Source organism: Macaca thibetana, chromosome 1 (assembly GCF_024542745.1).
Source record: "Macaca thibetana thibetana isolate TM-01 chromosome 1, ASM2454274v1, whole genome shotgun sequence".
NCBI lineage: Eukaryota > Metazoa > Chordata > Mammalia > Primates > Cercopithecidae > Macaca > Macaca thibetana.
The window spans coordinates 69,338,232-69,354,020 of NC_065578.1; the positions used below are offsets into that span (position 1 = coordinate 69,338,232).

Here is a 15,789-nt window from a genome sequence, read left to right on the forward strand (position 1 = left end):
CCTCATATTTAGTTGTACACATCCACATACTTTATTTTAAAGAAACATGTGTCTGCAGTTCAGAAGAGCCACCACTAGATGGAGACCTCATATCTACATTTTAAATCGCAGCCTTGGCAATGCTCTAGCTTGGGTGAGCACAGGCTCTACACAGTCCGGTATTTGTTGTTGTCGTGGGCGTTTTTTGTTCGTTTGTATTCAGACAGTGTCTCTCTGTCGCCCAGGCTGGAGCGCAGTGGCGCGATCTCGGCTTACTGCAACCTCCACCTCCTGGGTTCAAACGATTCTTCTGCCTCAGCCTCCCGAGTAGCTGGCACTACAGGCGTGCACCACCATGCCCGGTAATTTTTGTATTTTTAGTAAAAACAGGTTTTCTCCATGTTGCCTAGGCTGGTCTTGAACTCCGGGGCTCTATCGTTGCGACGCCTCGGCCCCTCAAAGTGCTGGGATGGCCTTACACAGTCCGTTTTTATGCCCCTTGTGCTGATACAATTGCTAACAACACCACTTCCCTTTCTCTTCTGAGAAAATTTGAAACAGTGCTCTAAATTTACACAATTTAAGGAAAAAAAAAAGAGCTTTGAGCTTATTTTAAGCAGTTTATGTGTTTTTTTACTAAACCTCTTAGGTTGTATAAATCACCCAAAACCTAATGAGATGGAAACCACTCTCATCATTAAGTCTTGAGTGTTTAAAGTTTTGATGTTCTTTAATTGTTCAGTTTAGTTATTATGCCCACCAGTTTAATAGTTCTTCTCTAACTTGTGTTTTTCCAAATATTTTGCTCCCATCTCCCATTACTTTAGCCACACTTCCTTCAGGTATGCCCATCGCATGTATGTGGGTTTAGATTTGCCTCGAGTTATCAAAATTTATTTTTAAAGTTGCCTTTCCAAAACTTAAACATCAAGAACTGCGGTTAATTTTCCTAGCCTTCTTTATGTAATTCTAAAACTAGTCCAATCTGAATATGTGTGTATCTGGGTATAGGCTTTATTTCCATCTGGCAATAACTAGGCATCTAGAATAAACTCCTGATTTTTCATTTTATTTGTGTGTATGAGTAATCAGCATAACATGACAGATTTTATTTTATTATGAAGTGAATAAGAAATGTATTTCAAAATGTCTCTAACAAAGTGATCATCGGATTCCCAAGGTAGTTTGCAATCTCCCCAGCCTCTCTCCTTTCAGTGGGAATATCTAGGTGTTGAAAGCAGAGAACCCTGGCAGCCTTGGTGACATGTGTCTTCAAACTATTTTGGTTCTTCTTAGTCATTTGAAATTCCAGGGCCTCTGATGGCTGGACCGTTGCCAAAAAGGCCGAATGTTTTTGTTCACTTCCTCTAAGCTAATTATATCCTCATCCTCACAACTTAGCCAGCCTCCTGGTCTGGGCTTCTCCTTTGCTAATTCCATCGAAGCCCTGCTTATTTATGGGTTTCAGGTGCTCCCCTGCTGAGCGTTTAATCTTTTTTCTTCCAACCCCGGAGCAAAGGTAGATGGAAGACAAGGTGTTCTTTCCCAAAGTTGATGTGAAGCCATTTATATCCTCTGGTGTTTTCCTCCAAAAAAACAATTTCCTTCTAGCCACACGATCACCAGATACTAGTACAGAGTACTCTTTCTTAGCAAATTCCATTTAACCTTCTTTGGGGGTTCATATTTTGTAAGTTCTTTCTGACCTCAAGCCTGCCAATTTTAATGCACCATTTCAGGTTTGTTTACCAAGTGTTCTTCCTCTCTTTTCAGAGAAGTTAAATATCTCCTTAACAAATTTAAATTGTACACAACAGTGTCACCCATTTTAAAGCAAATCTCAGCAGGTGTCCACCATTGTTTTGGATACAGTTTTTGAGTTTTTTGATTTGCCTGATTTTCTATTTCATCTTTTTTATTCCTTCTATTTTCCATAACCTTTTAATGATAGGTTTAGTTGTAAAATCCAGAACTATTTAAATACTAGAAAAATTAGACAGAATGTTACTGAAGAGTATAAGAGAAAATGTCTTGAAAGTTTCTATGTATTCCAACTGTGCTTTTTCTTTTTTCCTTTCTTTTGCACTATCTCAGATTTTTGATATCAACTATTATCAAAGTACTTTTTTCTTTGTCTTCTACGGATAATCTTACTTTTTTATTCCTAGGAGCAACCTCTTGCTCAGTGCTTGCTATCCAGCCACTAGCATAGTTCCCCAGGAGCAGGCTATGGTTATCTCCTCAAAGCACAGGGGCTTGTGGCTTCTTCTTTTCACTTTTTTACTCATCCCCGTGCCATACTGTAGAACAAACATCATTTTTTAGTTCTGTCACGATGTAAAGAGGTTGAGAAGCTCTGCTTTTAGGTACAACAAATGGAAATATCATCTAGGCTGGGTTGGGGTGCAGGACCCCCAGCAGCTGCGTGAAGAGAAGAAAGCAGGAGAAGCTGTCACTTAAAATGCACTGAGATCCTTTTGAAATATTTCATGCACACCTCCCCTCCCCCAACCCAAGGGTGCTGGTTGTCCAATTCTGTCACCACCCTGACAAATAAGTGAATAACTGTCATATTCAAGACTCCGCTTTTATTGATGATCATTAAGCAAGAATCTGTAAAAGAGAAAGTTGTTAGAAATCTGTAAAAGAGAAAGTTGTTAGATTGTTAAAACAATCAAGACAGTATAGACAAATATTACAAGGCAAGAACAGTTTGGATGATGATATCCTGGAGAAAAAAATCACTTTTAGGGAATGGGACTTGTTCACTGTCTGTCTTGATTGTTTTAAACCAGCCATCTTTGATAGCCAGTTTGGGGACATAAATCTTCAGCCATACTTGTAGAATCATTCAACTAAGCAACAGGTGTCTTGCACTTGATAGGCTCTCACAGTCTCATTATGATCAAGACGGATATTCCAGCAGAACATCACTGCTCTATTCTTTATAAAACGATGAATGTTGCTAGCAAACAGTTCAGGCATTTGTGGCTGTTTCCCAGAGAAATTCAAACTTGGGAATTAATATCTCTCTCTCTGTGTGTGTGTGTGTGTGTGTGTGTGTGTGTGTGTGTGTGTGTATGTCTATGTATCTCATCAGGCACTTTTTTTTTTTTTTGCATTTCCACATAATTCCCAAAAAATGATAGTTACTATCCCTGTCACCTAGGGCCCTAGGTCATCATAAACTACTCAAAGTGAAGGGACTATATTTTCTTCTTTTGCTTGGTCTTGCCATAAATATGCCCAGCAGGTTCACTCATACCCCAAAATATATACTCATATTTCGAATATTCATCCAGACCTGTAGGTTTGAATACAGGGATGTTTAAGTAATTCTCTTGTAAGTCTGCCTCTGGACCATTCTAAGGTTTGTCCTCTAGCCAATCTATATGTTTATCCTTTTTTAAAAGAATTATTAAACTGTTAAAACACAGTCTTTTTCTCACTGTGCATTCAATTAATCAACAAATGTTAATGAACAAAAGGTTATGTTCAAAATTCTATTATAAGAACAATGGAAGATATAGATATAAATAAGCCATGTTCCTGCCCCTCAAGAAACAGTCTAGCGGGGAGACACACACAAAGTCTAATAAGTGCTATCGTGTAGGTACAAAATATGGGGAGAGAACACTGTATTCTCGCTTTCTCTTACAGTTTAGTAAAATGGTAAATGCTTCCTTTCTGCTTTATTGCTTTTTAATGCCTTTTTTTTTTTTTTTTTTTTTTTCTGAGACAGGGTCTTGCTCTGTCACCCAGGTTGGAGTGCAGTGGCATGATCATGGCCCACTGCAGCATTGACCACCTGGGCTCAAGTGACCCTCCAGCCTCAGCCTCCTGAGTAGCTGGGACTACAGGCATGCACCACCACTCCTGGCTAGTTTTTTATTTTTTGCAGAGACAGAGTCTTGCTATGTTGCCCAGGCTGGTCTCGGACTCCTGAGCTCAAGTGGTCTCGGACTCCTGAGCTCAAGTGATCCTCCCACCTCAGCCTCCCAAAGTGCTGGGATGATAGGCATGAGCCACCATCCATGGCTCTATTGCTTTTATAATATGACCTAAGGAACGTTTTTCTGTTATCTCAGGAAGGAAAGTTCTTGTCCCTTCTGTGTGTGTATATATATATATATCTTGTCAAAAAGGACAAGGCTCAGGTGACAGTGGGGACATAAATAACTGCAATATCATCCTGAATAAATCATATCATGGAGAGATAGTAACAGACTAGCTAAGCTCGAGCTTTCCACTTTCCTTGACTCTGTCGTTCCGAGGAGTAGCCTTTTTGGGTCAAAGTCAGAGGGGGCTTGCAGGAATCAAGGGCACCTCCTCCTTTCTGGAGGAAGGAACTTCATCTTAAGACTTGATAACAAAGGCTTACTGTTCCACCTAAAGTGATCAATCTGAGGAAAGAAGAGAAGTTAACCATTAGTGTCCCTTGAAAGCTTTAAAATAATGCATTTGTGTTTTAAACACCTAAGAAAAATGTCATACATCTGGTGGACTTGCATATCTTTAACACTTACCACTTACACACGATGAAAACTTTACACTCTTTACTGTTAGCGAACACTCCACTACTGGGGGTTGCTTTGTGTTTAAGTACCTGATAGGACCCACTAGAGTTCAGTAAGAAATGCAACTGGAACAACCCATAAGATAAAGTTTTCTAGAAGTAAAAAAACTAAAGAAGGCCTGGAATTATGCAGACACAGATCAAGTCTCATGCATGTCATTTAGACAGGCAGCCGAAATGCTGACATGGCCTATGCAGCCAGAGCCTTCGCTTAAGAGTTCTCCAATGTTGACAATTACAGCTGCCCTAGCAGCCTCTCTAAGCACTAAGTAGTGTAGCCTCTAAATCCTTACAACTTATTCTAAGGGAAGAATCTCTTTAGAGATTACATTACACCAGCAAGAGAATATTAATAGCCCATATGGCTTTATTTCCAACAAAATCCCAGAGTTTTTGCTTGCTCTTAGAGGTTAAAATCAAAGATTTTTCACTCAGGATTAGCCTAGATGTAGAACTGCGACTGTATAATAAAGTTGAGTTCAAAAAGTGTATGAGTTCAGTTATGGTCTGGAAAATTAGCTGCCATTTTGTGATGAAGTGTTTGGTTTTTCCTTGTAGAAACTTAGTGTCATGGCGCATCAACTTAGAAAATGTGAATTTATTAAAAATATGCGATGGATTGTGCAGCATGCTTACATTTGAAAATGGAGATTGTGCCTTTAAATACTTAATCAAAGGACTCCTGACCTTCAAGTACCAGTTTGGGCATATTACTGGAGATCCAGGTTGAAAGGTATTGAAAAAAAAGCTCTGTATCTTTGTATATTCAGTTGTCAACATGGAGAAGCCACCTTTTAAAAAATATCAGTTCTGTAAAGCACAATGCCTACTACACAGACATCATTATTCTACTTAAAAGTCTTTTTTTTTTAATTCCAAATACTTGTGGTAGTAGAAAGCAATAAATATTCTAAAATGAGGGATATTGGTCCTTTTGTGACTGAGTTATATGATAAACTAAGGGAAACTACGTAAGTTATGTCTATAACTCTTTAAGGTACATGATATAGCAAATAATCACTTATACAACCTCATAGAAAGTTGAGAGGATTAATCAAATTGTTTAAAAATTTTCAAGGAGCCAAATTTAAATTCTCAATACCCTATGAGATTTTTTGTAACTATTTTAGATTTTTATCTGAAGAATGCATAGATGTAGTAAAACCATTAAATACAGTAGTATCTGGTGGCCTTTCTGTGTGGAGGAGCTCGTTTGTCCAAGGTATGATCTACCAGTGAGAGGATCAGTGCCAAGGCACAACAAAAGCTAATCATTCTTAGTTTAATCCTGACCAGCTAGTCTTCCTCCAGACATCAGCTACCTGATTTTAAAGAGATCATGTTAGAAATGAAAAGCAGCAGTCTCTATCATGTTAAATTCAAAGGCCTAGCTGCTTGTGAAGACCCTATTATGCTTTATTTGCCTATCTAAGAAAGAGATCTGCCTACCTGTCTTCAGGAAAAAGCAATGCTTTATGTAGCTTCAATTAGTCCTACATCAGGTTATTCTAATGGTTCCTGCTGCAAAAACCAAGCACGTAAGTCTCCAATCCTGAAAGTCACTAGAATATCGATATAAGGAATTCTGCGTCAGCAATATCACAGTATTCAAACCTCTGTTTAGGGTCCTGCATGTATTATCAAATTGGCCTCCAAACAGCAAGTGATAGAAAATTCAGGTGTTTTATTGGATTTCAGAATTCAAATTCAGAATTAAGTACTCTTGGGATAAAGGAAATTAATGAGCTTTTGACATTTCAATAACCCCTTGAGATTGTCAAAGGCTTCAATAAGGAACTCTGACAAATAGGTCAGAAAGTCCTAAGTGAGAAAGAAAACAAGCATGTCTAGTGAAATCCGTCCAGTGTACATAACACTGCACACAAAGCATATTTTATTCAGACCATTTGCATTCAGATGTACCCCAAAGACTACTATGCTATAATGGCTTGTCTCCTACTTCCTGGCCTCTAGCCCTCCCCATTGCCTAGGTGGACGTTATGTTTTTAGTTTTTCCTTTGTGGGAGAGGGAAGAAGAGGACATCAGGTGAAGTGTGCCATTACTATTTGAAAACTAGCTCTGCAGGAAGGGTTAAATCAAATCCTTTACAGGGTGACCTTCCTATATCTCCTTAGAGCAACTGCATTTCAAAATAGGCCAAAGCTGAAGTCATAGAATGAGACATTAATTGTAGGTTTTCAGGAAAGCTTCGGGGACACAGCAGGTACATTCTCCTAGAGCCTTTGAAAATACAACATGTAAGTCCTTCTCAGATTAGGCTGAAACTCCAAATCCTTGTTAAAGGTTTTCCTGGAATCCTACCAGATCAGTTTATTATTAAGTACTGACTGAATGACAGAAAAAGGTACACAAGGAGGACTTGTATCACGTGAAGTAAAATAATTATTTCCTTAATGAGAAACTTAATTCTAGGTTACTTACAATAGCTGCCTTATTGGGGGAAGGGAGGCATAGATTTGCAAATGGTGGGTTTTTTTGTTTTTGAGTATTTGAAAAGATGCATCAAGCAATAATAAACTAGATATGCAATAATCTTGTCGAGTAGTATGTGCTGGTTTTGGAAAGGTGAAAAGAGAATTGTTACATCAGGCCGCTTTTATCAAGCTAAGTATGGGCATGCCTTTCCAAAGGGTGTATTTGATCCTACGGTTAATTTTAACATTTGGACTGGAAGCTTAACCTCATCAGGAGTGGAGTTAGATTTTACAGAGTTCCCCTTATCCAAACTACAGCATGCTTACTACTTTCTCCCTGCATTTTTCACACCTCAGCCTCCTAGGGCCAGCTACTGGCAAGTCATTTTGTCCATTTTCATTGATCTGGCCACATAAGGAATATCCTGTTTCTTTAAATCCTCAATGCTTAAATTGCCATGTAGAAATCAACTCCCTATCAATTTTCTACATTTAATCCTTGGCTTCTTGTCACATTTTCATTTTTCTGCACTAGTTCCCATGGCAACAAGTCTGTTGGCAGAGAAAGTATGACTCTGCTTTTAGTCTTCTGCACAGGACAAAATCCTTCTGGTGATCCTCAGGCAAGTATCATATAAAAAGTCAGGAATTGACTACAGTTCCCTTGGCTAATGCCTCTAATCCTTTACTCTCTCGCATGCATTTTCCACCTTATTCCCAAACTAGGCTTGAGAAAAAAAAACATTCAAGGGCCCTGCCCAGTATCTCTTTAACTACTGATCCAAGTATTCAAAGGCCCTCCTGTCCAATCACAGCTGCAAAGACTGAATATTTTGGTTCAGACGGCTTTCCCTTCTCCCTAAGTATCAGCAACTTAACTGACATAAATGCATAATTAATGACACGGACCACTGGGAGCAGCATCGAGAAGCAACTTTCAGTCAGTTTTCTATAAACTTTCCTCAGTTAGCATCTAAGGTGTAGCCCAGGGAATAAGTATGTCCTGAATTGAGCCTTAAATCAGTGTCTAATAAGGCAATGGAACATTCAAGCAGATTTTCCCCTAATGAGTAGTTAAGTGGCAGAGGAGGAGAGGCCAAGGAGTCATCCCAGAGTTCTAAGCTCATAAAGAGGAAGAGATAACAAAGATGTAGGTAAGAAAAGAGGACATTGTAACTGGTAGCTGCATATGAGCAAGGGAGCTTCATTCAGTTGGGACCATTCAGGGTTCAAGTATGAAAAAGGTATGAAGGCTACCGAAAAATAAAGAAATGGAGCATGGAGAAAGAAAGGGTTAAGAGTTAACAGTCAGTAGAAAGGGAGCCTGCAAATGAGAGAATAGCTTCATGCAGACTTTGGCCCAACTCTGTCTACAAATATTTTTGCAAATAATGTTTCTCTTAATAAAATGACATATTTTGTTTTGAACTTTGGAATTCCATTGCGACTTGGCACTAAATTATAGGCCTAGCAATCCTAAATCTCCTATGTCCTCAATATCTAGAAACAAGCAGGAACTGTTTGTCAGAAATTAAACAGGACTTGTGTGAATGTGCTTTAAAAAAAAAAAATCAATGAATTCAGGGGAATGAAAATACACGTTAGAAATAAAAATGTGGTTATCTCAGCTATACTTAAGAAAATTATCAAATGTAAGTGATCCTTTTTTGCTAGATCTTATAAAATATGTGATACTTAAGTACATGGAAGTTTTAAAGTTAGCTGCTTATAGTATACAAAGATATTTTTGGCTCTTTAAAGGTTATTTTCCTATATTAAGAAAAGCTTTCTTATATTAAAAACTTTTATTGTGACTCAGGTTTTGTGTCTATGTACAGGCACACATACATAGGAGGTGTTTTTCTTTGCACATTTGTTTTGCACAGCTAAAATAATGAGGTTAAATAATGCCCAGGTATGCAGGTCAATTGACCTTTTTAATAGCTTAAGGAAAGCATTTGACAAATGGACAAAAGAAATCACATTGTATTTCTTTATATCTCTCCATTCCTCTTACCCTTCCCCAACCCTCTACTAAAGAATGTGTCTTATTTAGTCAGGAAATCTTATGTAATTTTTTTTGGAAAGTCCATAGGAAAAGCAAGATGAAACTCTCAGGCAGACAACATAAAGCAGCTCCCATATCTGCTAGAAAGGTCACTGATTTTCAGAATATATTGTTGAAATAATTTTTATTTTCAATACTTATAGTCTTTCCACTCAGAGGACTCTATTTGTCTTGAATGTGGAAAAGGCATCTGGTTCAGGTCAGTAAGGACTGTTGTATGTTAAGTTTTACTCTAGAAAATTTGGTTTTAGCTTTGATGACACCTAGCGTCAGTGGAATGCAATGAATGCTTAATACTTCGGCTTTATAATGTTTGGGCATTTCTCTTGAACATCCTCAAGTACACTTTCATCCTTGAAAATGCAAGCCTATTTTCTGTTTGAAATGAAGAGAAAGGTAATTGATAGTCAGATAAACCAGGCAGTTTTTGTCTGAAGAGCCAATCAAGTTTCTCTTTGTACTCAGTAGGGACTAAAGGAAGCTTAAAGATAATGACATTGTCTTCATATGAAGAAGAAATTTTTTACTAGTGGAAAATTAGAAGTAAATCTACCAAATTCTGTTTGTAAATTTTAAAGACCACCACAAAAGACCTTGAAAAAAGTGAGATGACTGCAAGATTACTGTCGGTTATTGAAAGTACTACAGTTTTATTTTTCCCACTTTGTAACTGCCCAAGGGCTTCCCCAACCAGGTATATATAAGAAAACCATAACATGAACTAGGCTCTTTCTATTCACAAAATAAATATTAAACTAACATAAGCAATTCTGAAGGAAGACAGTGGTAGGTTTTCAGATGGTTTCTTAAAAATTATATGTAAAAGGATACTAGATATTATGTTTTGGATGTTTTTTAAGTATCTATGAAAATTATTTTTTCCTAAACTATTTGATAATTGATTACTTTTGACCTCAGTTATTTTGGGGCATAATCCTTTTACTGCTCTATAAAGAAGTTCTAATTCTACCTATATGAATTGGTATTTTCCCATATGCCAAACACACACACATAAATTTTCCTTTTCTCATTTCAGGTCATATAATTCAGTTAGTGAAATATTTCACTCTTCTGTAAGTTTAAGAAAAATTCCTAAGCAGTGATCCAACTTTGGGTCACTATTTTAGTAAAATGAAGATAGTCTCTAGACTTTTTTTTTTTTTTAATGATACCTGACTTCACTACCATATGTGCAGCACAACAGTGACATCTTAAGGCCAAGTAACCAGAGCTCCTTTACCCAGAGAAAGAACTTGAATTGGGATCTGATTTCAAAGAAATCCCATTATATTATCAAGTCGTTTTCAAATTTACAATATTCGACTGGTAGAGAAAGTGCTTCTTTATGACTTCTTTTGCAGTCTTTGTGAATCTTTTATGTGCAATAGTAAACATTGACATTTTACATAGACATATTGTATATTAATGCATGCATTTCACTGCATAGTTTATTGACACTCCCCTTGTAAAGCTTTTATGGAAGAACCAACAAGCCACAGCAGTATAGCAAAAGAGGCTTAATCTTTATAAATTGGGGCCTTTTCTGTCTCTTTGCTAGCCTAGGTGGCTGTATACAAATTCGGGTGGGAGGGGGCAGGAAACACCTCTTAACATTTAAGGTTTTCTACTTGGGTGTACTCTAGCCAATTCAAAACAAATTGCTTACTTTAATAATACAATTTTACCATTTTATAAAAAAAATTAAATCACAACATGTTTAACTGAAATGGCTGTATTGTAATTAATATTTTGAGATAATTGTGATTTTGAGCTTAAATTATATATAAAAAATTGTCATTTTTGTATGTGTTAAAAAGACTACTATATCACAATTAAAAGTACTTTTTAGTTGAACTACATATTGATGTAAATAAAACTGAATGAAGACATATTTACTACTTTATTAACATAGATCGTGAATGTACTTACTGGTTTTTTTGCAGTATGAGACCATAACAACCTTGAAAGCTGCTTCATTTTATGTGCAAAGAAGTCCTATGAAACTATATTTTAAATTTACTGAACCAGTGAAATTAATTACTTTGTCAGTTAATTTGCAAATGCAAGCTGTATTCTCAAGTTTTATTTTATGTATTGACACTAATTGGTAAAGGTGTACAATGTGATTAGAATGCATTTTGAAGATGCTTTCTGTACAGATACAAAATACAGGGACTAAAATAATGCTGTGCAGTGTATAGCAGAGCCATTTTTCGGCTTTGGTGTACTCAACTTTTTCAGTATTTAAAAAAGTGTTTTGAATAACATAAAAGTCTCCTTATTGTATAAATAATAAAATGTCACCTTATTGTAAAGTGTCTTTTGTTTACTATCAAAGCAGACCTCGTAGTCAGCAACAGAGTTGTAATAAGAAAAAGACATGTTTTTGTTTTTATATTTTTTTGAGATGGAGTTTCACTGTCACCCAAGGCTGGAGTACAGTGGCGCGATCTCGGCACTCTGTCACCCTCCACCTCCTGGGTTCAAGTGATTCTCCTGCCTCAGCCTCCCAAGATGCTGGGATTACAGGCACATGCACCATGCCCGGGTAGTTTTGTTCTGTTTTGTTTTGTTTTTTGTATTTTTAGTAGAGATGGGGTTTCACTATGTTAGCCAGGCTGGTCTTGAACTCCTGACCTCAAGTGATCTGTCCGCCTCAGCCTCCCGAAGTGTTGGGATTACAGGCGTGAGCCACCAAGGCCAGCTGAAAAGGCATGTTTTTTAAAACAAAAACATAAACATTGTAATCAATATTTGAAAAATGTAACTTTTATTCTGAACATGTAGTATTTATCTTTATTAGCAATTTTTTTCATAATATAAGCATGCCTCAATCATCCAAAAGCTATCTATCTATCTATATAAATTGATATACATGCTACTGAATTGACTTCTTAATAGAATCATATGGTGTTATAATGACTAATCAACCTATTTCTGATAATTTTGGTGTAAACAAAAATGATATTTAATTTTTATTAAATCAAGTTTATCTATATCAAATTCCCTTTTAGAAAAATAGTGCAAGTTTAGTCTTACCAAGATTGCAAGTAAATTTTAAAATTATGGTGCTGTAAATAAAAAGGTTTTAAGTTGAAATGTGTACTGAGATTAGTCACATCACAAAAGTCCTATCATGGGTAATGAAAAGTCTTACTTTTAATATATTTTTGTTTCCTTTTTCTTTTGACATGTGGCCCAAGATGAGGTCTTATTTTTTAAATGCCGAAGAACAGCATTCAACAAAATTCGATTTAATTTTATATCTAACAAAAACATAGAAACTGGCTAGTCATATTCAAGTCAATTGGTCACATTGTATGGAATACAAAAAGAAATGAGAAAAAAAACCAGTTCTACAAAAATGCTTTGTTATTATAATACTAAACCACATTAAACAAAAATTCACTTTTGAAGAAATTGCTTGCTATAAGAAAATGAAAGTTAGTAGGATAAATCCTATGCAAAACATTTAGAACAAATGTATGAACACTTTGTGGTTATCACCATTACAAATGTATACAACACCTTACAAAAATCTTAAATAAAAATGTAAAAATATTTACTGGCAGTGAATATGGCCCAGGCTAATTATACCAACGGGTAGGTGATACTGGGAAACTACAAGATCAATTATAGCAATCATTTTTTAAGATGATACTAAAACAAATGTTATATCCTCCTTAGAATTAACCAGGGTTAATAATACATGACAAGGGTTATAAAGCAACTCCATGTTAAGTAGGAATTCGGTCTCTCAAATATTCAAGTATAGCAGCTGTTCCTTTGATTAATATGGCTGCTCGAGGAACTCGGAATGGATTTCCATCCAGAAGTAATGTTCTAAACAAAAGAGAGAAACTGAGAATGTAAACATTTTCCATTAACAAGGTTTTTCATCTAATTTCATTTGCAATTTTATAAATAAAATTTGTGTATTTTTTTTTCTATTTGCCCCTTTTTATTTTCATTTCTTTTTTTTGAGACAGAGTCTCGCTCTGTTGCCCAGCCTGAAGTGCAGAGGTGCAATCTCAGCTCACCGCAACCTCCACTTCCCAGGTTCAAGCAATTCTCATGCCTCAGCCTCCCGGGTAGCTGGGATTACAGGTGTGCACCATCACACCCAGCTGATTTTTGTAATTTTAGTAGTGAGGGGGTTTCACCATGTTGGCCAGGCTGGTCTCAAACTCCTGGCCTCAAGTAATCCGCTCGCCTCAGCCTCCCAAAGTGCTGAGATTACAGGCATGAACCATCATGCTTGGGCTATTTGCCCCTTTTCAAATCTGAGCATTTAAACATTAGAATTATAACTAATTAATAACCCAAAACATATTAATTGAATACTTACTTTGTGAAAGGTACTGAGCCAAGTAATTTATATTCACTAACTCTTAACAATCCTACTCTCTCAACAATCCTATGATGTAAGTGCCATTAATAGTTCTATTTTAATAGATGAGGAAATATAAATTTAGGGAAGTAAGAAATATTGTCTAAGATCAAACAGCTACTAAATGGTGGAGTTGTGATTTGAACCACCCTTTTATCCAGCCCTCTCAATCTTATTAAATGACTATATACTAAATGATCAAGTAAGATTTAAACAAACATCAGCAAGAGTCATCCAAGCCAAGGACTGTAATGTAACCAATGTATCACCACCACTGCTCCACCCCTTGCCTCCCTAAAACATTAACACATTCTGCTCTCTCCCTCCTTTGAGCAGATATACATATATAAATCTATTTACCTGATCTGAGAGTTCAACTTAAGATTTAAAAGCTTGTTTTGTTTCATTATATAATAAAATATCTTCAGTTAAGAGAGGCTTTTATATTACTTTTTAAGTTAAGTGTTTATATAAATAAAAATCAAAGGACTCACACCATATTGTTGATCTAAATTATATCTTCAAATATTTCTGTTTCTTGGGAATTCTTTTAAAGACTTATTTTCTTAATTTCTAGAAAAAAGTTGATTACAGTTGATCCTCATTATTTGTGGGTGCTGTATTTGCAAACTTGCCTACTCACTAAAGTTTGTAACCCCCAAATCAATATGTGTGGCACTTCCGAGATCATTCATAAACATGCAGGGAGGAACAAAAAATTGGAGTCACCCCACGGGCATGTTCCCAAGTGAGGTTGAACAAGGTGATGCTTTGTCTTCTTGTTTCAGCTCTTATACTGTAAACGGGTCCTTTTTGATGGTTCATTTAGTGCCACACTTCAAATTTTCATACCTTTGTTGGTGTTTTCACTGTGTTAAATGGTCACCAAGTGTAATGCTAAAGTACTGTCTAGTCTTCCTAAGGACAAATGGGATTATGAAAAAAATACATGTGTCAGATAAGCTTTGTTCAGGCATGAATTATAGTGCTGTTGGCCATGATTTCAATGTTAATGACATGACAATAATATTAAATGAAGTATCTTGCTACAGAAACACATATATAACAAAGTTATATATTGATTGGTTGCTGAAAATGTTGTGACTAGACTCTTGCAAGAACCTAATCCCTGTATTTCCCAGCAATAGGTCAGTATTCACTAACAGGGTGTTCAGAGTGTCTATAGAACATAACTGCCACAAAGAATAAGAATCAACTGTATTTGTCTCCTATAACTTACTAATATGAGGTACTACAGCAGATACCAGTGTTGCCCCAGTGAAGGAAAATATACCGAATCATTAATATGCAGTTTTCAGCAATTAAATTACTCCTGACTATTCTGCTTAACCACTTGGTTTTCTGTTGATATCTCAAACCTCCTTTATATTCACTTAATAAGCACTTACTGCGTGTTTACTATGTTTTAGGCACTGGGACAACTCTTTTCCAAAGAAAGACCCAAAAATCGTATAAATAAGTCCACATGAAGCATGACGGGAAATCAGGTTAGGGACTAATTCTGCTTGGAGGACAGGGAAGGCTTTCAAAGGTGACATTCAATAGGCCAATTATTGATGAAAACAGGGTAAAAGTACCTGATGCTGAGGGAACAGCAGATGTAAAGAGTGAGAAAGACTATGCTGGGCTCGAAATAGAATGGTGGTAATCTGCAATCAATTTCAAAAAAACCCTGTATTCAAAGCTAAAGAGTTAATATTTCCCTGACATTTTCATGCAGTAGAGATTCAGGTTATAAACATACACAGTGATAAGCAAAGTGCCATTAGAAACAATTAGTTATTATATTTACATATATACCATATAAGCAAAACTAAAAATATACATTTGGTAAAATTTGAAAAGCAGAATTGGTACTCTGGGTTTTGTTACTTGTTATTTTTAACAGGATATTAAATCTGTTACTTTAACTTCTTGCAAATTTATCTCAAAAAGAAAAATCACTTCAATAAATCAATAAAATAAATGAAATAAGCAGTAGAATGGTGTAGTTACCTTAAGTTCACACAATTTCCGAGCTCTGGTGGAATTTGTAAAAGGTCATTATTTTGAAGGTCCAACGTGGTCAGATTTTCCATCATCTTCATTTTCTGAGGGTCCACAGATCCAACCTGATTATTACTAATCAGAATTGTTTCAAGTGTGAAGATACGATATAGAACTTCAGGTAGCATTTTAAACCTATTAACATATGAACACAACACCTAAATATACTGGAATCAGACATCAAAACATTCCTTAAAACAGATTATCTTAAATTTGACATGACAGTTTTTTTCTTTAGTTTATGTTATTCTGTAATTGGCATTAAGTCCTTTA

General features: G+C 36.1%; 2 protein-coding genes across 2 annotated transcripts in view; one reads left to right on the plus strand and one right to left on the minus strand.

Moving 5' to 3' along the window:
* The window catches only part of SRSF11 (serine and arginine rich splicing factor 11), a 763,374-nt gene that overhangs the window by 641,516 nt on the left and 106,069 nt on the right, over positions 1-15,789 (plus strand). The window lies entirely within an intron of this gene.
* Positions 11,807-15,789, minus strand: part of LRRC40 (leucine rich repeat containing 40) — a 370,991-nt gene continuing 367,008 nt past the window's right edge. Inside the window, exons 15-16 of the mRNA XM_050804592.1 lie at positions 15,466-15,651; positions 11,807-12,902 (exon numbers count right to left, since the gene is read on the minus strand). Coding sequence (XP_050660549.1) covers positions 12,797-12,902; positions 15,466-15,651 — 292 coding nt within the window. The 3' untranslated portion in view covers positions 11,807-12,796. The remainder of the gene's footprint in view (positions 12,903-15,465; positions 15,652-15,789) is intronic.